The sequence below is a fragment of the Cavia porcellus genome, unplaced genomic scaffold (assembly GCF_034190915.1).
Source record: "Cavia porcellus strain 051 isolate PalLab524CR breed Dunkin Hartley unplaced genomic scaffold, mCavPor4.1 scaffold_24, whole genome shotgun sequence".
NCBI lineage: Eukaryota > Metazoa > Chordata > Mammalia > Rodentia > Caviidae > Cavia > Cavia porcellus.
The window spans coordinates 38,559,966-38,584,320 of record NW_026947507.1 but is presented as its reverse complement, the minus strand read 5'-3'; the positions used below and the strand labels follow the sequence as shown (position 1 = coordinate 38,584,320).

Genomic DNA, 24,355 nt, shown 5'->3' with positions numbered 1-24,355 from the left:
GGATGAGAAAGGAGAGGAAGGGATAGGGCAAAGAAAGGGACAAAAAAGCAGGAGGGGGCAAAGTTGGAGCTGTGCACCTTCACACATTCCCTCCACAGACATTTTTGGGGAAGAATTAGAGTTAGAAACGTGCTTATAGCATTGGGTTCTATTCTGATTCAAGCCCAGAGAGTTCAATTACTTTCATTAATGGTGTCGGGTTTGCATCTGAGTGCAAAAACAAGGACTTTTCCTTAGGGATTTTCCCTCCTGTGAGCCTCATGGTGCCCAGTAATGGAATTCAGAAGACTGAGGATGTGTCTGAATATAGAAAAGAAAAAAGAATCTGCACGTAGCCGCCCAGGTCCTCAGAAAGTGGTGGGTTGTTATGGTGGAGAACGAAGCTGAGAATCCAAGGAGCCCCCAGTCCTCCGGGTTCAGCCACTTGCCACTGGGTCAATGGGAGACACTCACTTTCAGAGAAATCAGGAAATGACTTTGAAGTGAAGTCTATTCATACAGAGTCAGATTTACACCGTGGAGAAGTCGCTCCCTCCTGGTGCCTAAATGAATACAACAGATCCTGCTCAGGAGGCAGCATGCTAGGGACGAAGGATCCATTGCCAGATTGGAATGCCACTTCCAGGAGCTTGTCACTGGTGTGAACATCAGATAGAAAGTGATGCAGCGGGGCCTCTTGCCAGTTGGGAGCTGGTATGTTGTGTGTGTAGCTCTGAATTCTCTTGCTGTCCAGAGTTTGCTGCAAATGGTGCTGAGGACTTCTGCCCACCATTTTTTAATCGTTTCCCCCTGTACCATTGGAATGGGTTAAGGAAATGTGGGGTTCCCCCCCCCCCTTTTTGTATCTCTCCAACCATTGAGGGAAGTCCTTTGAGCAGAGTGTATATTAACACCAGAAAGACAGTCAGTGCAGACAGGGCCAGCTTTGCATTTGTGGCAGCCGCCTCCATGAGAATTTTGTTTAGAAAGTGGACTATTTTAAAAGGCAGTGGAAGAGAGAGGCGTGATACAGAGGAGGTTGGGGGGACATACGGGTAAAGATGCTGCACAGGACCAGGTACTCTCGGAAATGCTTCGGATGGATAACGAGTTCTCTCTGTTGGCCTTGAGAGGTCCCTGATTTTTTAATTATGTGTATTCAGATCATCATGTTGAGTGAAAGAAGCCAGACCCAGAAGAACAAGTATCAAATGTTCTCCCTGACATGTGGTCTCTTAAAAAGATGACAAGAAGATTATTGTTAATCAAGACGAAGAGGGAGCATAAGTGTGGGTAATGGGGGCACGTCTATGATCGAAATACATTATACACCTGGAGACACCCCAAATGTGAGACTCGGGGTGGGGCTGGGATAAAGGAAGTGAGGAGGGATGATTAAGGTATGTCATATGTGTGTGCAAACCTGACAATGTGAACTACATCGATCCGTATAAACAATATGCACTAATAAAAATAGGGAAAATTATTAATTGTAGCCGTGTGGAAATGGATAGGGAGGGACATCCTGTCTAGTTGGCACAGGCATAACGTGAAGTTCTCTGCTGCTAAAGGAATTAGCTTTCTGGTCTATTTAAAAATTTCCACCACGGGAGATCCTCCTCTCTCCCTTGAGTAATGCTTTCAAAATACAGCATTGGTGACTGGATTCTCAGAAAATTTTTTCCAAGATTTAATTAAACTTCTTATGTTACACATTTGATTTCTGTCTCTTTTCTCCTTATGGTGTTGATGGACGAATGGCCTTGAACCCCCCTCCTAAGCAGTTTTTTGTGCTCTTGAGAAATTTTGCTCTCTGAATATCTGGTAGACCTGCTAGGTTTCACTTGCATTTCTAGTTGAATTTCTAGTTGACCTTCTATGTTTGTTTGTTTGCTTGCTTGTTTTGCAATGTGAAGGAAGATTCCACACTCAGTTTGAGAGGAAGCAGAAAAAAGTGACTTGGTCTGTATGGAGATATACCAGACATTTCCCCCTGAAACAGATGGATTCTTGACAGTGTGTTCCACTTTTTCTCTGAAGAGAGAAACCTGGTCAGGTTCCTGCCAGTGACATTTTGCTAAGCAACAGGCAAACCTGACTTTCCTAGGACCTCCACTTACTGGCCTTGGGCACATCATGTAACATCAGAGTCTTGCTCATCTCCCCTGTGAAATGGGGATGTTAAGGCACCAACCCCCCAGATTTGGGAGGTTTACATGAAATCATGCATTCACTTAATATGAACCCAAGGAATACAGGCTATTATTATAATTGTCACTATAGCTTAGCGTAGTTTTGGTTATGAGACATTAGGAAGGTTGAATGTGATCAGGTGTAAGAAAATTTGGTGCTTAAAATTTTTTTTGTAGGGGCTGGAAGTTTAGCTCAGTGGCACAAGTGGTTGTGTGGCAAATGCAAGGTCGTGGGTTCAGTCCCCGGTATATATATATATTTGTAAACTTGACTTATTGCTGAAATAATCCAGTTTTAATGGTAGGGTGATGCCCTACCATTAGGCATGTCTGAGATCAAAGATTCTATACCTCTGGTGTTTGTGCATTTATATTTACGGTTTAAGGGTTGTTTAAATAAATGGAGTGAATGGAACATTTGCTAACAAAAGTGAGTACAGTTACCCTTCAGTATGCTTAGGGGATTGGTTGCAGGGCCCCCATAGTTACCCAAATTGACGTATGTTCCAGTCCTTTGATATTTGGTTTAAGTCTAGAGGAGCAAGCAATCAGAACTTTTGTATCACTCTCTCTTCCCATGGAGCTTGAGCTTTTATACCTGTTACTGCCATCTTGCCAAGCAGATCTCAGATACCAACATCTTAGATGCTTCTCTGCCATGTTCACTGCTACATTGGGCAGGAGGAAGAGCCCACTGGGCGCTTGACCTCCTAAAGTCTCTTCATTCAGGGTGATCCTAGCTGGAGTCTGCACCAGGTCCTTCACATGTCAGGGTCCTTTCCAGCCTCAGTGATCAGTAGATTCTCCAAGGTGCTTCTGCTTCCATCCAAGCTTCAGGCTACTACTGTTCTTTCTGGGACTTGATACTGTATGGGTTTGGCTTCTAGGGAAAGATCTTGGAGTGAGAAAGAATTTTCTTTCTGTTTTTGGAAGATGTGAAGAGGACAATACACTGAAGACCTAGACTGAAGGTACCACTCCGTGGTTGTGGTGTTTTCAGTGGTCTCTGGGGTTATCTTGCCACAGAAAGCAAGGTGAGCTGCCCCAAGGGCTGTTCTCAGAGAGAGACAATGACCAGGGTGAGGGTGGGGTGTCCAGAAGAGCTTGTCATTGGATATGAGAGCTGGGATGGGGATTATTGCGAGATCCTGGGAGAAGAGAAGCAAGGACCCAGGCCTTTCAAACTTTGGTCTGTAATTCAAACGTCCCTACATTTGGTAGCTGAAATGCCTTAGAGTGCTTGAAGGGAGAGAACTGTCTTCTTTTTAGAAGCATACACAAGCAGTGAAAGTCAATTGTATTTTAATTTATTGGACTCTTAAAAAGACGGTTTAACAGCTAATCCAGATAAAAGGTGTCTTCCTCAAAAATCGATGGACAGAGACCTTTAAGAACCTATGCAGTCTGTGAGGCTACATCAACTGGATATTGGACTCAGCCTTTGGAGATTTGCTTTTGTGACCACCAGGGAGGATGACAAGGACCAGACCGAGTGCTTTCACTCTCCGCCATTGGAGAGTGTGCTGTCCTTGTCCCTGAGGTGTATAAAATGTGACCATATCATAGAAGAAGTTGTTTTTAGGGTAGTAAAAATTCAATTTTAAAAAAAATAAGGAGCTAAGTTTCAAAATGAAAATATTTTATGCATTGTTTTACATAGAATAAGGCACTGTGCTATGGTGACTGTTTTTAGTACCAAGTTCACTTTGCTTTGATATGCATCCCTCTCTAGTCTTTCTCTAGAAAGGAGCTTTGGTACCTTCCACAGTGCTTGCCTGGAGATCTTTTTTTTTTTTCATATTAAAGTTTTAGGAAGGGATTAGATCTTGGATTTCAAATCTGAGGCAAATCGAATGATTTCTTTCATAAGTCCTGAGAAATACTGTGCTGGATTTTATGATAGTGAGACCTTTGGCTGTATAATTCCAGTCTGACAAGAATGTTAAATAGTTGCCCTTCCTGTGATTCTGGAGGTCCTCACTACTGCTCCCTTAATTTGCACCAGATTGTACCTTTAATTTGAGCTTATTTTTAATTTGAGATGGCACAGGGCATGCTTAAGTCGCTTAAGAGTCTCCTCGTGTTCTTGAACTGCAGACCATCCTCATATTCCAGAGATAGGGAAAGCAGGGGGAGAGAATTCCTGGGTCCTGGGCAACCTGCTGGCATCTTACTCAGACCCGTATCAAGGGTCTCCAGACGCATCTCATACTCTGCAGAAACCAAGTTTGGCTGTGTGCTCCATGAGCTCGAGAGCTTTGTTTGCTGCTGTGAACCTTCATAGCATGCGGAACACACTGAATATGTATTGGTCCAGTGAGTGAATAAATGAATTTGGCGGGAGTTTTCAGTATCAACTGTGTTTCCCTTTGCGGTATCTTTGACCTAATGCTTTCTTTTTGAGGGCTTTGCTCTCCAAGAAGCCAGCATCATTCAGTTTTTTTCTTTTTCCTCCTGACTTATTTTTTCTTTTCTACCCCTACTTCTAGGCCATTTTTTTTGGGAAAAGGGAGAGTGACTTCCTGGAGATATAAGGTATATACCATAAAGCTCCCCATTCAGCGAATAAGCTTCAGTGAGTTGAAGAGTTGCACAACATTCACCCCCACGTCATTGGCGTAGAAAACAGAACAGCGAAAGGAACTGGGTGTCAGGAATACCCAGGTTCCAATCATTGTGTCCTCTCTATGTGAACTAGATATCCGATTGTGGGCAAAGTTCTTAAATTCCCAAGGCCTTGGTTCTCCCCAGCTGTGGGGTGACTGCCGTAAGAATAAGGGAGGCCTTGCCTACCAGACACTTTATTTTCTGAGGACTCAATTACCCATAGTCAGCTGCGGTTTGAAAAGAGTAGAAGGACAATTCCGGAAAACAATTCATGTTCTGAACAACTGTTTTACAGCGTGTAGTTATAATTTTTCAATGTTATAAATGATTATTGTTGCTAATCCCTTCATATGCCTAATTTATGCCTTGAACTTTGTCACCAGTGTGTATATAGGAGAAAACAGTCTATCTAGGCTGGGTACCATCTGTGGCTTCAGGCATTCACCAGGAGGACTTGGAACATACACCCTCCGCACAAGGGGGATCATGAGATATTCAGTGAGTCATCTTTCCTGCCCCTTTGTGACAACCACGTGGGGATGGTGAGCAGGGGCAGAGCTGGCTGTGACTCCAGTCTTCCACAGGTACCTTCCACTGCCTCAGAACCATAGAAAAGAGTCCTAGTGTGGTGATGCAGCTCACCCAGTCACCCGCCTACCCAACCCAGACGTTACCAAGATACCCTATATTTCATTGGTCAGCCTCTCCCCCGTAGCTTTCTCTCGTCTCAGGAGGTTGGATCTGTGCTTCAGAAATTTTCTCTGCCACCCATAGACCCACCCAGTGTTCCATGAGTGCTGATCTTTCTTTTTTTTTCCAATGGTTTCTTTCCCCAATGTACCTTCACTGCCTATTTTTGTTTACAGTCATGGAATATTGATGTTGGAAGGAAGCCTAGAGATAATCCGGTTAAACTGTTCTTTTCACAGTCAAAGAAACTGAGGCGTAGAGGAGTGGTCACATTGTCAGTCGGTAACAAGGCCAGCCCAGCACACTTGCATACATATCTGTGCCACGGAGGAATGCCTTGTGGAATATGATACTGCCCTGGTGACCTAGGGGCCCCACTGGAATCTGACCCCAACTCTCCATTCCTATTATGTGTAAAAGGACAAACCCATCACTGTGAGGGTTCATGCTTCAGGACTGCAATCAGAAAAGCTTTGCAAACTGTAGCGTGCTAAGTGGTTGTAATATTTATGTTGTCAGTGTTGTTTGGAGAAAGTTGAAAGAACTCCCATCCTGGTGAGAATCCACACATTTGGTCTGAATCCTGTAATTCTTTTGGTTTCCATTTCTGAGTGGAGGCGGCTCTGGCTTTGAGCAATCCAGACCCAAGGGAGAAGAAGAGAATTGTTTCTTGCTGGTTACCCTGTGTCTGATACATAGTGGGCATAGGGAAGACTTTTGTGCCCGAAACCCTGAGCACCGTGCTTGGCGAGGTTGGTGGAGAGCACCGGAGGCATTCGAGAAAGGCAGAGGGAAAATCAAAGGTACCACTAAGCAAAGCGTCCAAATTTCTATTAATTTTTAGGTTCACATACTAAAAAAAGCAGTGCCTAATTTTTGGTGCTGACCCTGTCAAAGTAGCCGTTCCATGTTATTATGTCACTGAAATCTCCATCCCCCATGCATCCCCTTTGTGAACCAAATGCTAAATCTTTAGGGGCCAGGAGCTTGCGTAGGCTGCAAATTCAGCCTGCAGACAAGTGAAGGAGCCAGAAGTGGGGGTTTTCCATCCAAATAACTGTTAAGGGTCCCAATTTAAAATGAATCAAGCCTTTCACCAGGCTCTGCATTCCCCTAAATCAATTTGATTTTATGTAAACATTTATCTCTTTTGCACTTTTCCACCTACAACACCATTCACACAATAATGCCATCATGAACACTAATGTTTTCAGCAGATACTTTTGGGAGAAGGAGGTGGGGGAGGTAAGGGGAAGTCTGCACACAGGGCATGCATTATAAGGAATCCGGTTGTCGCAGAAACTTCCCAAAAATCAAGGTGTAAATGGGAGCAAGCACTCCATTTGGTTTTGGTAGGGAAAAAATGTCAGTGCTCCTGGGTATGTCGGAGGGCAAATGTGCTGTGGGGTGCAGGCTATTGTTTGAAAGAGACTCTTGACAGAAGAGCAAGAGTTGTCCTCCTCAGAGCATCTCAGAGCCTTGTAAGTGGCTGGAGCTGACTCATAGGAGTGTACAGCTATAGGGATGTTTCCCTCCCAGAAAAAACGTGTTGAAATCAGCTCGATCTGCAGACAGACATTTCCCTGTGCTTTCACAGGCTGCGGCCGCTTGCAGGGTTGCGAGTTTACACCGCAAAAAACAACCCTAAGCTAGCCGTTTCCTCCGCCTTGTCCTTCTGGGGGTATCTCCAGTGGAGACCCCAACACCTTATGGCTCAGGAAGCCACACTTGACCTCCCACCCACCTCATAACAGATCGCAAGAGAGAAGTGAAAAGCAGATGTTAGAATATAATGGGGAAATATTTAGCTCTGATTTCCACATTCACACCCAGCCGCATCTGTAAGTAGCCATCGGGTCAGGAACACATCGCCAAACATTTTTTTTTTTTTTTTGTTAGCAAGTAGGGAGTAAAGCGTCTCAGGTACAGAACAGAATCTGAAGAACCAATTCCTCATCTTTGTCCTCTATCATATACTGTTTATCTTCTCATCTGTTTTTTTTTTTCCCTTCCCGTGGCACATGCAGTTAATTGGAGCTCTCTTTAATTCTTTTGTGTGGTTGTTAGCAAATAAAAATAAACAGGAGCTCATGATGAGAGCGTTTTACCCACTGATGCTTTAAAATAGAATTTTCAGAAGCATTGTTGATTCTTACTTATTTTTGTTGGTAAATCCCGGCGAAAATGTATATCTTTGCCTTTAAAGTTCTAATTCAAGGCATGGATGTGAGAGTTGTGAAGGGACTTAGGGACTGCGGTAAAATTTCGTTGTCATAGTAACAGAAAGGGAAATAGGCCTAGCTCACCTGGGACTTTAACACTGCAAAAGCTGAATTTTTTTTTTTCTTTTTAAGGGAAAGGACTGTGCAAGCGAAATAAATGAAAAACTTACTGTATTTTGAAACAAAATTTCAAACTGGAGCTAGGTGAATTGCTGCAAAGGCCACTCTGGCCATTTTTTTCAAATTTGATGTCCTGTGATTCAAGATATCCAGTTTTAAAATTAAACAGACACTTAGGAGACTGTGTACTTCAAAATATATGCCTTGTAATTGATAAGCTCCGACTATGGTTGGGGGCCTTTGAATTTTGCTGGATAACCTATAGATGGTCTGAGAAGAGACTCACACTTGCTGTTTATCATAAATACCTGGTGGGTACCTGCCTGGCTAGTTTGGGCTTTGGATAGTAATGCACTGTTTTTGATTTTGTAGAGCTCGCTGAAACTCTCAGGCCACCTTCAGGTGAGCCTCGCACCAGGGCGGCCTGGGAGTCTGGACCATGTCCTGCCACTTTTCACCCCAGAGCAAGACTTTCTGTACAGCAGGGGTCACTGCTGTGTTTCAAGCCTGTGTTTGCAGAGTGAGTGCTGTACAAAGTCCAGGCCGGTGTGCAAACCAGAGCCTGGCTTGTGAACTGCTTAACAATCCCCCACAGTGCCGGAGAAGGGGGCACTGGGCTTGCGATGGAAAACACTCAAATTTGCAAATTGCAGAGGGTCAGCTACGTTCCTTCCCAGGCAGGGCTGGTTGAAATTCCCCAGACCTGAAATACAATCGCTTTTCAAATCAAATCTAATCGAATGCAGATACAGTCTCCCTTAAAAAATGTTTACTGAAAAATGTAACACATTGCTTTCTCTTTACAGATTCTTTTTAAAATTTTTCCTCAAGTGCAATCAGAATTGTTTGAAAACAGCAGGAAACCCAAGAGACATGAGACGGTTTCAGGTAAGGGACCCTGCAGATCTTGCCTGTTAAATAAGTCATCTCTCTTTCTCCTCTGCTCTCTGTTCCCTTCTACCCCTTAAAACCACTGCTCACGGATGCTGCCAGCAATACAAAAGATGACTGCACACAGCAGCCCTCCTCTGCCAGGATCGAGGGGTTCTTCATTTTGTAGTGTTTAGGTTTTCTGTCTCTGTTGCCAAGCCCCACGGGGCAAGGCACCAGCCCATGCTGGAGATTTGATTTTAAACCCTCAGGCTGCCCCTTGCACACACAGCTGCCCACAGCAGGAACCGTGTTCTTGATATTCAGCCACCTTGGGAGTTTTCAAAGCCGCTTCTCTGTGTTTTCTGCAAGCAACAGCCTCTGTCTTCCTTTTGCACTGATTAACTATTCAGTGGTCTCTCCCCGAGCCTGCTGGAAAGCTGCAGCCCAGGCAGCCGTGGTCACTTTAAGACAGCAGCATGACAACAAGGCCCACGGGACAGTGACCCAGCTGCCTGGCAGTTAAATCTGCCACCGATTTCATCACCCTTGCCACTGATGTACTGAGGAGATGAGCTAATAAAAACACAGAGGGTGTCAGGTGGGGCAGGAGCAAGGGTGTCTCCACGCAGGACCCTTCCGGAAGCTCCGAAGGACCCACGTAATTCACCAAATGCCTTTCCTGCCACTCATCCCGCCCCAGGATACCACACCTCCTTCTCCACAGGAAAATGGAAAGCATGCTAAACAATGGCCTAGAGCTTGAGACTTAGAAAAAATCTAGCAGCAAGGCAAGAGAATGGGGATGATCAGCCTGTGCTTGAGGGAGAGGAGGGAGGTTCTGGAGGGGTAGCTATCTTGTCCTCCATCCTGGAATGAAGGTGATGTCGTGTCACTGGGAGACTGGTCATCATACTCTATCCCCTAGAACATGTGTTTGCGACGCCTGTCGCTGCTGATTTTATGCTTTGCTGTTGCCTTCTTGAAATTCTAAATTTTTGAACGAAGTCATGTTCTCGTTTTGCACGAAATTCTGTAAATATGGTCCTGCCCCTCCCTTATCAAACTTCTGTGGGGCGGCCACAGGCAGGGAGGCGTTAAAATCCAAAACCACTCAAGAGTTAACACGCTTTGGGGTGCAGCGGTTACCTAGCAGGCAAAGCTCTGGGTTCTGTCCCCAGCATCTCAAAAAGAGACAGAGTTAACAGGGGAGATGGGCATCCATGAAGCCAGTGAGAATTATTTTGAAAAAAAAGACCCTTTTATTTATTTACTTTTTACCATGTTGTGGCTATCCAACAGTCTTGCTGTGTCCAGGATATTCTTTGTTAGTTATATTATACTTAACTCTATCACCAGGATACCTTTAAAATCGAGTCCCTCCTCTTTACCAAGCAGATTCTTTTTATCACCCTGATGTGTGACAGACAAATAAAGACTCACGCGACTTCCTGGGAGTCAGGCAGGAATGTGGAATGCAGTGGAAATTCACTGGGCTCAGGACCTCTGAAACAAATAATGTTAGTTCACAGCAGAGTGCAGTTTTTAAGGAATCCCAAGGTGGTATGAGAAGTGAGGCTGCTTCATTTCTGGAAGAAGCATAAGCAGTGAAAAGGAGGCAGCGTGGATTTCTTATTTCACCCTATTCTTTTACTACCACTTGCAGCGTTTTAAGGTTGAAATAACTCTTACAAATGTGCAGAGCAGGGGCTGGGGGTTTAGCTCAGCGGCATAAGCACTTGCCTTGCTAGCAGGCGGTTGTGAGTTCAATCCCCCGTACCGATAAAAAATGAAAAAGACAAAAAACAAAATGTGCAGAGCCTGTGCTACAAGGCCTTGTTATTTTATTTCTCCCAAATTTTAGAAATATGTTCCCCAAACTTATGCATACTACCATTGCCTCTACTATTTCTGTTCTTTCCTGAGGGTTTTTTTCTTTTGCGCCTGGGTTTTGAACTGGCTTAGAATAAATATTGTAGAGCTTAAAATGAGGAATTCTCATCCTGTGTGAACATATTTGACTTGTGCAAAGATGAAGGAAACTATAAAAAGGTTTGTGGATTCTGTGATTGTTATCTCTGGGGTAAAGCTAAATCAGCTGGCAATTTTGTTTTGCATTTTTTATTGAGGTTGAGGTAAAATTCATGTGACATTACAATTCAGGGCTTTAACCACTCTGAGGTATAAAATTGAGTGGCTTTTAGAACATTTGCAGTGTTGCATATCAGTCATTGCTGTCTGATTCCAGAGCATTTTCATCACCCTGAAAAGTTACTCTGTGCCTTCTAATCCATGTTCTCAGCTGCCAGCAACCATTAGTCTACTTTCTCTTTTTATGAGTTTGTCTCTTCTGGAAATTCCATGTAAATGGAATCCTACAATGTGTTCCTGTGTTGTTTGGCTTCTTTGACTTAGCACAGTGTGTTCAGGGCTTGTCAGTGTTGTAGCTCGTATCAGTACTTAATTACTTTTTCATGAGCTGAATAATATTCCCTTGCATATATTGCATTTTGTTTGTCCGTTACTTAGTTAACAGACACTTTGATTGTTTCTGCTTTTTAGCAGTTGTAAGTAATGCTTTTCTGTGTATTTATGCACAGATCGTTTTTGTGAACATGTATTTTCAATTCTCTTGGGAAAAGAACTGCAAGTAGGATTTCTGGATCGTATGGTAACTCTATTAAATTTCTGAGGAACCACCTGTCACGATCAGCACAGCCAGCAGAGTCCCTGAGAGGGGACGATGGGAGATTAAGAAAAAACTAGACACATACTAAAGGGAAGGGACTGGGTGGGACCTGACTTCTCTGATGGAGAGGCAGCAACAGCCCAGCACACTCTGTATCTTTATTTATTCACAGTAAAAAGAGAGGATGCACAGGACAGACACAAAAGTGCAAGGTCTTAGCGTTTTGCTGAGAGCACAGAAAATGAAACTTTCTCAGAGTTCTCTGTGCTGTGGTTAACGGGGAAGAACGCCAAGGCTGGACACCTGCTGGACTGGCCTTGCGCTCATCCCAGCAACTTGTTCACATGGCTCACCTCTGGCTCAGCTGCAGCTCTGCTGCTCCCCAGGATGGCAAACTGTTTTTCACAGCAGCTGTAGCATTTTCTGTTCTCACAGTCATATGTGAAGGCACCAACTTCTTTAATTCCTTGCCAACACTTAGGATTTTCTGTTTCAAAAAAGAAAATTTAGCTGTCTGATGGGGTAAAGCAGCATGTAACTGTGGTATTGATTTGTTTATTCCTAATGACTAATGGTGCTAAACATCTTTTCATGTACTTATTGCATATATATATATTCTTTGGAGAAATGTCCATTTGGATACTTTACTTATTTTTATACTGGATTATTTATCTTCTTGTTGTTGGTGTTGATGTTGTTGGAGTTGCAAGAGTTCTTTGTATATTCAAGATATGGGGCCTTTATCAGCTAGGTGCCTTGCAAATATCTTCTCCCATTCCACAGGTTATCTTTCATTTGTTGATAGTGCTCTTTGATGTACACAAGAATTGGCAATTTTCATGTTGTACTCAGGCCCCATTCAAATATAACCTTTGTTGAAAGCTGTTTCTCATGGTGAAAGCTATGATTTTAAAGAATGACTATTTGCTATAATGATGGATTAAGAAACTTAGATCCAAATTCAAGTATGAACCAAGCCGGAAACCGTGGGTCCTCATGGCAGTGATGAGAGGGATCTGAAGGGACAGTAACTTCTAGAAATTTCTGGAATATGTATCTCAGAACCACAAGCATAGTAGTCATGGTTAACCATGCAGAACTTTTCTTCAGTTCACTTCTTTTATTATGTGACTAGATATATGCTTACTATGAAGAATTATGTTGTGAGGGCTTGATTTGAATAGAACAGAAATATAAATGTTTCTAACAAAATCATGAGCCCTACCACATAAACCCTTCTCCGTCACCCTTATCTTTTCCCTATTCTACAAATGGTGGTGAAACCTGAATTCTTTTTCCAAAAAATGATCAAATCAAACCAAAATAATTATGTAAAGCATAGTCTGAAGCCTGAACTGATCCCTACTTCTGTTTAAATTCTAAGTATTCTAGGATTGTATTATATTATATTGAATAATATATTACGTGTGTGTGTGTGTGTGTGTGTGTGTGTATGTATGTGTCTTAACCTGTTTTGGCGGGTCTAAATTCCTTTGAGGATCTGGTAAAAGATATAGTCTTTTTCCCAACAAGAAACTGCACCTAAAGGTTTACTATTTAAGAAGTTCCCCAGACCTTTGCAAATATGTTAGGATTCCACTGGCCCCTGTCTAAAGACATGACATCCCTCTAACACCCAATGGACACCCTCAGTGTAAGTTAGCCCTTCATGATGGAAATCTGCCCACTCACCCCTTTGCCTGATCTCTCATCAGCTCTCTGGTCTCAAATGCAATCTATTCCCAGATGATTCCTGGATCCATATCCTCAAACTCCTGGAGCTGCGTGCACACGCCTCTGCCTCCTTCCTGCGCATCTTCCCTAGGATAACTAATAGGGCATATTCAAAACGGAACTCGATATTTACCCCCTGATTCATTTCCTTTTCTTTCATTGTTGTTAAGGTGTCACTTCCTCCTCCTAAGTATCAGTTAAATCTAACTCTCCCTGCTGAAAAATTACAAGGGGCACTTCTGCTCCTTCCTTGTCTAATCGATCCTCAGCTAATGCCAAGGTATCTTTTAAAACATGTCACGAATATATCTACTGGCTAGGGACAGAGCTCGTATTTTTAAAAATACAGTTGATAAAACCTTTGCAGTATCTCATACCAGGCAATTCTGCCATGCCCATCCCAGCAGCTCCCATGGGTCTCTGCTTGTTTCTGGTCCATTTTGGAACCTTGTGCGCGCGCGTGCGCGCGCACACACACACACACACACACACACACACACACACACGCTCACCCCTCTGCCTGAGGACCCTTCATCCACTTTAAGTCGTGACTCCTTGTGCTTCAAGACCACACCTGCCTGCCTCCTCCCAGGGGAGCCATTTTCTGACTCCCAGCAAAACTGTTGGCTTCTTTGTTTGTGCCTACATGCCCTTCTCCAGGGACTTTGCCCTGCCACTTGTCACATTGTCTGGAAGTGGTTGTTTGTCTCTTGAAGAAACTACATGCTGCTTGAGGATAATGGGGATTTTGTTTATTTCTGTATTAGTCTCCAAAGCCTAATACAATGTCAGGCACTCTCTAGGGCTCAGTGAATTATTAAATGAATATTTAAGTGAGGAAAAAAGAGAAAGGGAAGGAAAAGTTAAGATTCCCAGGACCCCCAAAGTGTCTAAATCCACGATCGCCCATGTAGAATAACCACTTCTCTTGAAACGGAACAATGAGAGGAAACACTGAGATTAACAGCTCCAGGAAGCAGAGGAAAAGATATTTATATACAGGGTAAGCCGAGAAGCCTGCTAAGTCATAAGGAACCCCATCCTTTATTTCTTTGCTGTAGGGGTGGAGAGAAGGGAGGTATAAAATCCAGATGAAAATGAAGCCAGCGAAAGGAAGTCAGGCACAATGTCGTTTCCTGCGTTCGAGTTCTGAGAAACAGTGACAGTTTATAGCAGCTTCAGGCTCATGGTGGCTCCCTCAGTGTCATAGGTAGGGGCTGGGTCTGCTCTGGTCTTGGGGAAAACAGCAGTGCTCTCACTCCATTGTCCACCCGCCCAGGGGTGTTACTCAGAAGGCTCTGTGGACCGGGAGGGGAGGGAGGGTAAACAGAATGAGCCAGTGAAAATGAGCCACAGAAAGCTGGGTTGGACAGGACCATGCAAAGGTCCTTGGCCTCAAGAGAGAAGATGGCAGTAGGAGTGGACAGACCTGGTGTTTTAGTGCAGGAAGGCATTTTTGGGCCAGTGGGAGAGACAGTGATGCTTGGTCAGTCCCGGGCTGCCCACACACCCGGGATGAATCGGCAGGGGACCAGCTTGGGAGTGCAGGGCAGCTGAGAGGCAGCATCGGTGCCTGATGAGAACAGGCCTGCAGGGCTGCTGGAGCTCTGAGGAAGTGAGAGGACCCGAAGGGTGGCACAGAAGGGAACCAAGACCACAGATCTGCCTGGGTGGGGACTGACTGGCTGACATCCAGGGGCAGCTGGACCACGTGACAGGCCTCACGCCTGTTCCTGCAACGTGCCGTGCCACAACTGCGCAAGAACGATGGGGAAATTAATGTCTATGACAGAGACACCTCGTCCCCACAGCTGGGCGTTTGCCACGAGTCTGTTTTACTAAGCGATGCGGGGGCAAAGGGCACAGCTACTCATGCCTTGGAACGCATCCAAGATCCATCCACCAACCCCTTATGATTTTTTTAAACCCCCAGCTCTTATATAAAACTTTTTAATGGCACCACCATCTATTCTCCTTAAATAAAAAACACTGAATGTTTCTCTCACACCACTGGAGAGGGAAACAAGAGTTTAAATTAACTCCAAATGGTAAAAATTTAATACAGCACCAGCTGCCTGCAGGTTTCTTCAGTTCCAATCTCTCGGTTGGAGAGCCGCCCCCAGCCGCTGCATGATCTCACCCACCGCTGGAGAGTTGCTGGCTACTGAGCAGCTCCTTTAAAGCAAGTAATGAAATCACTTGACTTAGGACCTCTCTGATCAACAGGTGAGTCCATTATCTGGTGGTGAAGCACAGCAAATAGTCCAAGTTAAGGAACAATAGTGGTCTCCTTGGAGTCAGAACAAAACCCTTCCAGCTGAGGACTGAGGGCTCCTTCAAGCTTTGCTCTGATGATACAACCTTCTGCCTTTCCACCTGCACTTCCGGTGTCTCTAATGGGCACAGGAACCAGAGTGGTACAGATTTGGATGGACTCACATAGAAATGTGTTTTGAGTTTTTTTAAGAGAGGAAACCAGGTAGTTGCCTAAATGACTTTTAGGAAAGGAGATGCAAATGTCCTTAGGTGGAGGCAGGGCTGAAATGCTCAAATATCTTTGGGGGCTCAAACTTGGCACTCAGCCTGTGCCCCTGAACCCACTGCATAGCAGTCAGATGAGGAACTTTTGGAAGGCAGAGTTTGCTTAGATTGCTTAGCTGCTCTTGGGCCTGTGTGCTTCTCACTTTTGATGGGTGACAGGTGATTCCTGAGGGCTTCATAGAGGAGTTTGGTGGAATAGCCTGATGGAGCCAGGGAATGGCATCTAATGTATTATATGGCTCCTCTCGGGCTCCCCAAGTTTTGCTGGTGAAATACTGCCCTTGCCTGTAGAATCCCTTTTGGCATAAAGTTTAGGTGGGAAAAGCAGTGGGCCCAGTGGAAGGAATTAAGGGAGAGGCCAGTGTCTCTGACCTCTGAGCGGAAGGAAGGTTCAGAGTGATATGGCAGATGAATGAGTGTCAGGCTTCCCCAGTGCCTTAAAAAGTGGATTTAGAAAACATCACTCCATTTTTTTTGTCTTTTTGAGACAAGGTCTCATTATGCAGTTTGGGCTGGCCTTGAACTCATTTTGCAGCCCTGGCTGGTCTCGAACTTGCAACGATCCACCTGCTTCGGCCTCCCCAGTGCTGGGATTACAGATGTGTGGTACCACACCCAGCCTCAACTGGGTTTTCAAAAGCAAGTTATAGTAGGTTCAGCCTAAAGCTGTATTTGCCAAAATGTGCTGGCAGAAAGTTCTTAGGCATACAACTCAAGGTTGTGTTGAGCGTAATTTCTTTTAAAACATACCAGAATGACCCTCTCCGTCACTTCAAGTTGTGTAACTCAGTTTTTTCAATTCTTCAAGGCCATGTCAGCATTTGGTTTCTTGATGACAGTGTCTATGACTACTTTCCGTTTTGGTTGACTCCTCTCATCTTTGGGTCCCTAGGGTATTCAGTGGTCACACAGCTTAGTCCTCAATGATCTAGTACGAACACGAATAGTTTCTGATTATGTCTGGAATTTTTTTCTGCTTCACCAGCCCCATGGCAAGCTGCCCCTGGCAGTGACAGTGTGTTCTGTAAGCCTTCAGTGAGTGTAGCACAGTGCCTGGGAGACTCTGGAAATACCTGGTGATGGCAGGGAGTGGTGGCTCATGGCTGTAATCCCAACACTCTGGAAAGCTGAGGCAGGAGCATTGCAAATTCTAGTCTAGACTGAGCAACATAGTGACTTAGCAAGAATCTTTCTCAAAATTAAAAACGAGATTTTTGAAAAGGGGAGGGAATATAATTCAGTACCTGCCCATGTTCAGTCCTTGATATTACAGTGGGGGCGGGGGGGGATATTCAATTACTCATCGACACACAGCATTGTCTAGTTACTTAAGGAAGTATCTTTCCAAGAGTTGTACCACTCACACCATGCTCACCTCCTCTCTTAGTGTGACCAGTCCCAGAAAGCCCAGAATCTGTCTCTGTGACAACCTACTTTGTGTTCTCCTGTTTGGGACTTGACACTTAACTGAACAGAAAGTTTAGCCTTACAGAATGTGAAGCAACCATGATCCATGATCACTAGGAATTCTGGGGATTTTTTTTTCTTTAAGTAACAAAAATCCATGCTTGTGGGGTATGCATTTAAAGGTATTTTGGAGACTTGGGAGACCAGTAACAACAACAACAACAAAACCTAGGCTTTAAATCTGGTCCAACAATATGATGTATCAATACAGTGGCAGGGAGGAATAAATCGCAATAGCCAATTGTTTGTTGTTAGCTGAGTTAAATTAATGAAGGATTTGACACCACTGTATCATTAGATTCCCCGCAGTTATGAAAATTAGCCAATGTGTTGAAAAAACCAACTTGTCTCTCTTCTCACTAGGTTGCCCACCATGGTCAGAAGTCTGTCTTGATTTTCTTCATCATTTTAATGGTCTCAGTGTCTCTTTCCTCCTCTCACAGGTGGAAAATAAAACCCCACATAACAGTTATGCTTGGGGAAAGCTGAAATAACATATATAGCAACTGAATGGTTATAAAGGAAAAGTACATCATGAGTTTAATTCTATTTCCAGATGTAAAATGTCATAAAGATTTTTTTCCACCCTTGGCAAAATAACAAGAATTTTTGAGACCATTTTATGTAGCTGAATGTATGCATGTTCATAAGTGTGGTATCAGAAAGTCTTCCACGTTGAGAGTGCCATAAACGCCATGCGTCGTAGCTTTAGTGAGGCCCCACATAGAGCTGGATGCTGTATGACCCTCTCTGCAGTGGCAGGAGCCTGTGTTTGACTAATGGGAGAATTTGGTGTGATTTCAGAGCAAGGACTCTGATCTGTACGGGAGGCTTCTGACCAATGTAATTATTCCCTACTGACTACAGACAATGGAACGTTGTCTATTTCAAAGAGAAGATCACTTAGTAGTTAGTTATCTCCATGCTTTTCATGCTGCCTGCTTCTGCTACCCTCCGTGTGTGAGACTTGGGGTTTTTGTGGGGGCGCCTGGGTACCAGCTGACAGGAAGCAGGGAGTGAGCTGGCCGTTCCTCTGGCTCTGTAACGCAACTAAATCCTACAGTTAGAACTTGGGAGAAGAATAAAGAAAACTAATCACACAAATGTGGTGTTTCAGGAACCCAAAGGCATCCCAGTGTTGGATATAGACCTTACCCAGGGATGGGCATAAGTTAGTTCAGTAAGAGTTCCCTGCCATATCCCATCATTCTGTTACGAAAAAATAAAAACAAAAACCCACCAAAAAAACCAAACCACTGCACAATTGGAAAATTAACTGTATGGGCAGATTAATGCATGTGTCCACCAAAGGGTCCCTCCCACAGTGGCCTTTTATGAGCAGGAAAGAGCTCTTTACAACTCAGCTCCTGCTTTGTATAAATTATTAGGGTGAGAGATGTGGGAGAACTTTTGGGTAATGAAAAACAGAATTTGAGAAAGCCAATCAGTTTTCGTGAGTACTTTTAGGCCACCATTGACATACTTGTTTTCCAGGGTGACACAAATGTTTCATGTGAGTTTCTCGTTCTGCCAACACTGCCTTATAGTTAAATGACTCAAAATGAAACCTATCCTGGTCACTCCCTGCTTGATCTGTATTTATTGAGCGGGCTTCATCAACTAGAGACCATAAGCAAAAGAAATAAGGACCAACAGAGACCACTTTCACTTTTAAGAATGCAAGCAATTTCAGTTGACCCTGAAACCTCTTTCTTGGAAACTTGGCTTAAAGGTATCTCATGGTGAACAAATTGCTCATCGCTTTTGTGCAGAATCGAAGGGTACCCATTGAGAAGCACTGTCACCTACGATGACAGTACTGAGATCTGCAGGGTTTGCTCTTGGAGCTCTGAGCTGCAATACAGATATATCAACTATGAAAAATAAATGAAAGTTGTCACGAGTGTCAGCAGCGAAACCCGGGGTCCATCCCTCACAAATTATGGACATCTGTATTCCTAATTGGCATTCTTTCAGGCTGTGCCAGCAGAATGACAATGCCAAGAGTGTCTGACAGCTTCAGAAAAGACGAGGTATCAGGTTTAGGTAACGGGAGACACTGACGAGGCATAGAAGTCCTTTTGTACGGAATCCTCCCCATATGCTTGTTAGAATGTGGGCGATTTTTAGTTGCAGGTACCTCCAGGTGGCACCTTTAATCCATACTAAATTTGCTGCTTTTTAAGCAGGTCAGTTTATGATCTTAGGAGAACAAGTGGTATTGATGGCTACATGACCAGAGGACCATTGGTAAAGATACATACAAATAGTTAACAAGGTAATGGTAAGAAATGTTGACCTTGATTTGTTTAGCTAAGATGTAAAGATTTTTGAAGGTCAAAGGTGTCCTTGTGTAGTGTTTTGGAGTCTAACTGTGCCTGACCCTCTAACATTAAGCTGCTGTGGCCTGCAGTTTTGAAGAGTGAAGCAAACCAGGGGGAAAGCGAGAAGGGGGAGAGAACAGGAAATGGAGTGAGGTGTTTCAGGAAGTTGTCAGGGGTTGACTGATTGATTCCAGATGGAAAGGGTCAGCCTTCCTGACCCAGGAAATACTCACTAGGGGAAAGAAGTTGGCTTGTGGAAGGGGAAGGCCTGGGAGTGAGATGATGTTGGAATGCACGTTCCACTTCCTTTAGTTTTAAAACATTCAGTAATTTTAACTTCTCTGAATAGAATAATATCGGTGTTGTCATCATTCATCAGAAAACAGTGAAGGAAGTTAAATTCGAAGCTTTGACTGAACGATATGTCTCTTCACCTCCATAACGTAGCTGATTCTTCCAGCAGTAGAGAAAGTGAATCTAGAAGTCCCTATCTCAGTAAGCACTTCCAGGTAACGGAACAACAGCCCAACACGTCTGCTTTTGTGTGGTGGGGCTCGTGAATTAAAACCATTCCATTTTGCAAATTCAGCTTAATTGGCAGGCTCCTAGGTGCTTCGTAGCCTGAGATACTTGGAATACAAAAAACTAGAACTTGAACTACAACTTATATGTGTGTGCATACACACATGTGCTGCACATACATTTGGACATAATTTAAAATCTTGTAATAAATTTTGCAGACACTGAAATAATTCAGGTTAATTCCCTTGCTGTCATGAGAGGCCAGTGCTAGCCAGCAAGAGATTAAAATTTATTTCCATTGTTAATAGGAAATAATGAAGTGCATCTGAGCCACCAGGGTATGTCATTCGGGAAATGTTCACTTTGGAACTAAGTCTCACTCCACCCCAACGGACAATGACGAAATGCGCTGGCTCGAGAGAGCCCCATATTTTGCGGCAGGAAGGCATGGGGAGTATTAGCAGACAGCATGACAAGAAGCTTGTGGAATGAATTAGAGTGACCTCGCAGAGAAGGTGCCTCACATTCATGTAACCCTCAGACCGAAGTGGGGTTCCCCTCCTGGCCATGCCCAGGCCAGCGTATTAACACCAACCCTGACACAGCCCTTCCCTGTCCTTTGGAATTTTTGTTTTGTTTTGTTTCCCAGAGACACCAGCCACACACATAATCGTGATTCCTCTTCTTTCCCCCTTTATCCTATTACAGTGGGAGGGTAAGCATGACACAAGTGATGGTTTTAACATCCATGTTCACTTTAGCCCTGTGTATCCGGGGCCCAGTCTCTCCCTTCGCCTGTGACATGATCCTGTGCTTTGCTACGGTCACTCTGATAAGAGCTCGTGCCTCGGTGCGCCCGCTGGGAGTGATGGATGGCTCTGTTTTATGCCTGCCACTGCCTGATAGGAACTATCTAGGACTTTCCACAGACGCTAACATGTTAACATGGACACAATTGGAAACAGACCCTGAGCCAGGCAGGCTGCATCCCTTGAATTGTGAGCAATTATATGGGTGATAATTTTCTGAGTGACAACTGAGGTTCCTTTACGTTTGTTCTTTGAATCCCCAGGCCCTGTCATAATACCTGACATGCGGTAGAAACTCAGCACATACCTGTTGAGTTGAATGATTGAAACCCACTTATGTCCAAGTAAAATTTCATGTATGCTGTCTCATGCCCGTGGAGTGATTTGTGGACTCATGGGTCTTAGGGATTCTCTCCAACCTGTGACATTACAAATATTTTTAAAATGTTAAAAGATGCTGTGTAGAATGGTCCTTGGCTGGGGGTGGGGAAGGTGCCTTGAAAAGTGTTGCTTTGCAGGAAAGGACACGAAAAACTTTCTGAGGGATATGCCATTCTACTTCAGGAGAGTGGTGTATATTGCACATGTAAATTTTACCTGGGAAAAACCCTTCCAAGCCTATGATGATGAGCATCTTCATAGAAGAGGCAAGGTATGAACAGCGATAGAGATGAAATGAAATCAGTACTAGTTCAGAACTTCTTGAGGCCAGGTGACGGATGCTAGGAATTCAGTATGGCGTGGCAGAACATGACAGGTAGGATGCCAGCAAATTACATTTGGGGCGCAGGCAGGTTGGGCTCTTGTAGAACATGGTTCCTCTTTATGTACCTACTCAGTGTCCTTCCTCGAAAGGTCTGTACTCGTGCATATTATTTTTTCTTAAAGACAATGTCGCCATGCATAAGTGACACGAGCTGAGAAGTACGCTCCTGACTGGGGGGCTGACCTTTTGGGGTCAGGTCTGTCCATGGTAGGTGGGGTCCCTGCTGTGTTCCTTTGCTGACTTCTGCCTCCTAGAACTTCTTTCATGCCTTGCACTCAGCACGCACGGCAGAACTCAATTTCGATACAGTTCTCTTTACTGCTTTTATCCACAAAGCACTCTAAGGGTAAGGGCCATGCTGTGTAACTGCCATTACCTGGCCCGTCTTCCTTTCTGCAACCTTCTCCAGGGCTTTGACAATGGGAAAATCCCCTCTGTCTTACTGACTGGTCCAACAAGGGGGTGGCGGGCAGGCAGCACAGAATGCATCCTCACCTGCCATGTGCTCTCCTGAATGCATGACAAGTATTATCTCAGTGTGTCCTCATTTTATCTCAGTCAGCCCTGGGTGATAGGGAGCAGGGTTTATATTTTTAGATAAGAAAAACTGAGATCTGAAAAAGTTCAGTAATTTGTCCACAGTTTTATGTTAGGAAGCAGCAGTCTGAGACTTGGATTCAGTTCTGACTACAAATCTTTGTTCGTCCAGGATTCCACACCAACCTCCTCCCTATCGTCCAGTGAGATACTAAATGTCCCATGTTTGCAATGCTGAATTCCAGGAACCTTATCTTTTCCTCATTAGTCTGAGCCTCTTTGCCACTGTTCTCTATTGGGTGGGGACACCCCAGCATCCCAAAGCCCATTGTGAGGTCAGGACACGTTCAAAATGAAAGAATCATTCCTGAGCTTGGAGCTTGACCTTCCAGTGACCTTGGCTGCATCTTCATTTCCAGATTGTGCATGGTCAGGTCAGCACTTTAGGATTGGGAATGATGGTCCAGTCGTTTGATGGTGAACTCGGGTTCTGGAGCCAGCAGTCTGAGGGCCCTTTCCCCCCAATTTGTGACAAAGGCAGAGTTTGCACACAAAGATGTGACAACACATGGACTAAGGGTTGCTTCTTCCTGTTAGGTTCTTCTGTTGTTATGAGAGGAGGAGAGGCTGCTGAATTTCTAAACTCATGACCCATTCCCAAGTTCTGTCCTGTCTCCCATTAGTCACACGCACGGGTGACAGAGGATTCCGGTGTTTACTACTTCCTGTGAAACTAACTCCCTGCACCCCACTCTGCACTTTAAACACACAGGTTGTGTTGTCAACTACCGTGAATGTGGATGGGCACGTGCTGGCTGTTTCCGACAACATGTTTGTTCATAACAACTCGAAGCATGGGCGGAGGGCGAGAAGGCTCGACCCGTCAGAAGGTAGGGCTGTCCGGGCTGGACACAGTAGTTGAATGAAGTTCTGTCTAGCTCTCCTTGTTAGAATTTCAAATTTATGTCTTAAGTGCAGAAAGTACATAAAGCCACGCGGGTGTGTAAGCGCTGTTGTACAGTGGGCTACAGCCTGCGGCACCGCAAGCCACACTCAGTTCACAGCTCACAGCTCCTGCTCTGTGTACCACCCCGCCCCCCCCTCCCATTCTGCTCTGTGTTTTTCTTTTTGCTGTGTGAACATTTCAGGCAAATGTAGGCCTATGACATCTTAGTTAAACAGGACCCGTACAGTGCCAGACATGTATGAATAAGTGTCAGCTGTGTTCTTAAACAGATTGCGGGCAAAACAAAACAGTGTGCGGAATGAAACTGACACTAATTGATTTTTGTTTGCTTGGACAAGAAGAAATCGTGGACTGCTCTGGGTAGTTTTCCAAGTGCATTAAAGTAATTAGAAATACTGGTAACTGCGAAGCTTCAAGTTGTCCAAAAAATTAAAGCCTATCGATGAACGTAATTGACAAACCTAACTGAAGCCCATCTCCTTTGTTCGCTTTCCTTCTGCTCTCCTAGGAGACCTTAGACAAACGGAAGGCCACGTTAGGCTAGCACTGCACTGGACTGTTGAGCCGTATTTCGCCTGCTAGGCCCCACCCCAGCTTGGCCCTTAAAATAGATCTCATATCGTTTTAAATAGGAATTAATGAACTGAAAGAAAATGATTGAATCAGTAAAGAATTTGGAGTGGTGTTAATTCTCCCACAGTGGGCATTGAAAGGGGAGAAGAAAATCCTGGAGTTCAGAGCAGGGAGCCCCTCCAGTTTCTTCTGACTGATTGGATGTGATTGACTGGCTGTTCAAAGGGGGGCTCATGTTTTTGGAGTCCTGCCAAAGTTCTCCTCCACCTTTGACCCTGTCAACTTTGGAAATGGAGTGATGGATTGACTTTAGTTATGGCCTGAAAACCATATTGGGTTCCTGTTGGGATATAAAGTTCAGAGGCCTCAAACATGTGGAAGAAGGGAGCAAAATCCTTCCTAGAAAGTCATGACAGGGATTAGAAATTGTCCTTCAATAGAGCTACAGCAAAACAACAACAACAGCAGAAAAAACCCCAACTTTGACTACGATAGAATTTTCTTTGTCCTTCTCTCCCTAGCACATTACCAGGCCTTGTAAATCTTAACATCTTGGAGCAGAGGAGGTGGGGAGAGAAAAGGGATTTACACATTTCTAGTGTGATCAACTTATAAAAATATGGGCAGAATCAACAGAGTTTTGAAAACACCCTTTGCACAATTAGCTAAGTGTTTCACCTTTTCGTACCTAATGGTGAATTCATTAGGCTTTAATGACATGGTTAAAAAAAATCAACAACCAATTA

General features: G+C 44.3%; 1 protein-coding gene across 2 annotated transcripts in view; it reads left to right on the top strand.

Moving 5' to 3' along the window:
• The window catches only part of Ebf2 (EBF transcription factor 2), a 183,560-nt gene that overhangs the window by 117,698 nt on the left and 41,507 nt on the right, over positions 1-24,355 (top strand). For both annotated transcript variants that reach the window (XM_003479363.4, XM_063234898.1), the window contains exons 7-8: positions 8,617-8,698; positions 22,842-22,959. In XM_003479363.4, coding sequence (XP_003479411.2) covers positions 8,617-8,698; positions 22,842-22,959 — 200 coding nt within the window. The remainder of the gene's footprint in view (positions 1-8,616; positions 8,699-22,841; positions 22,960-24,355) is intronic.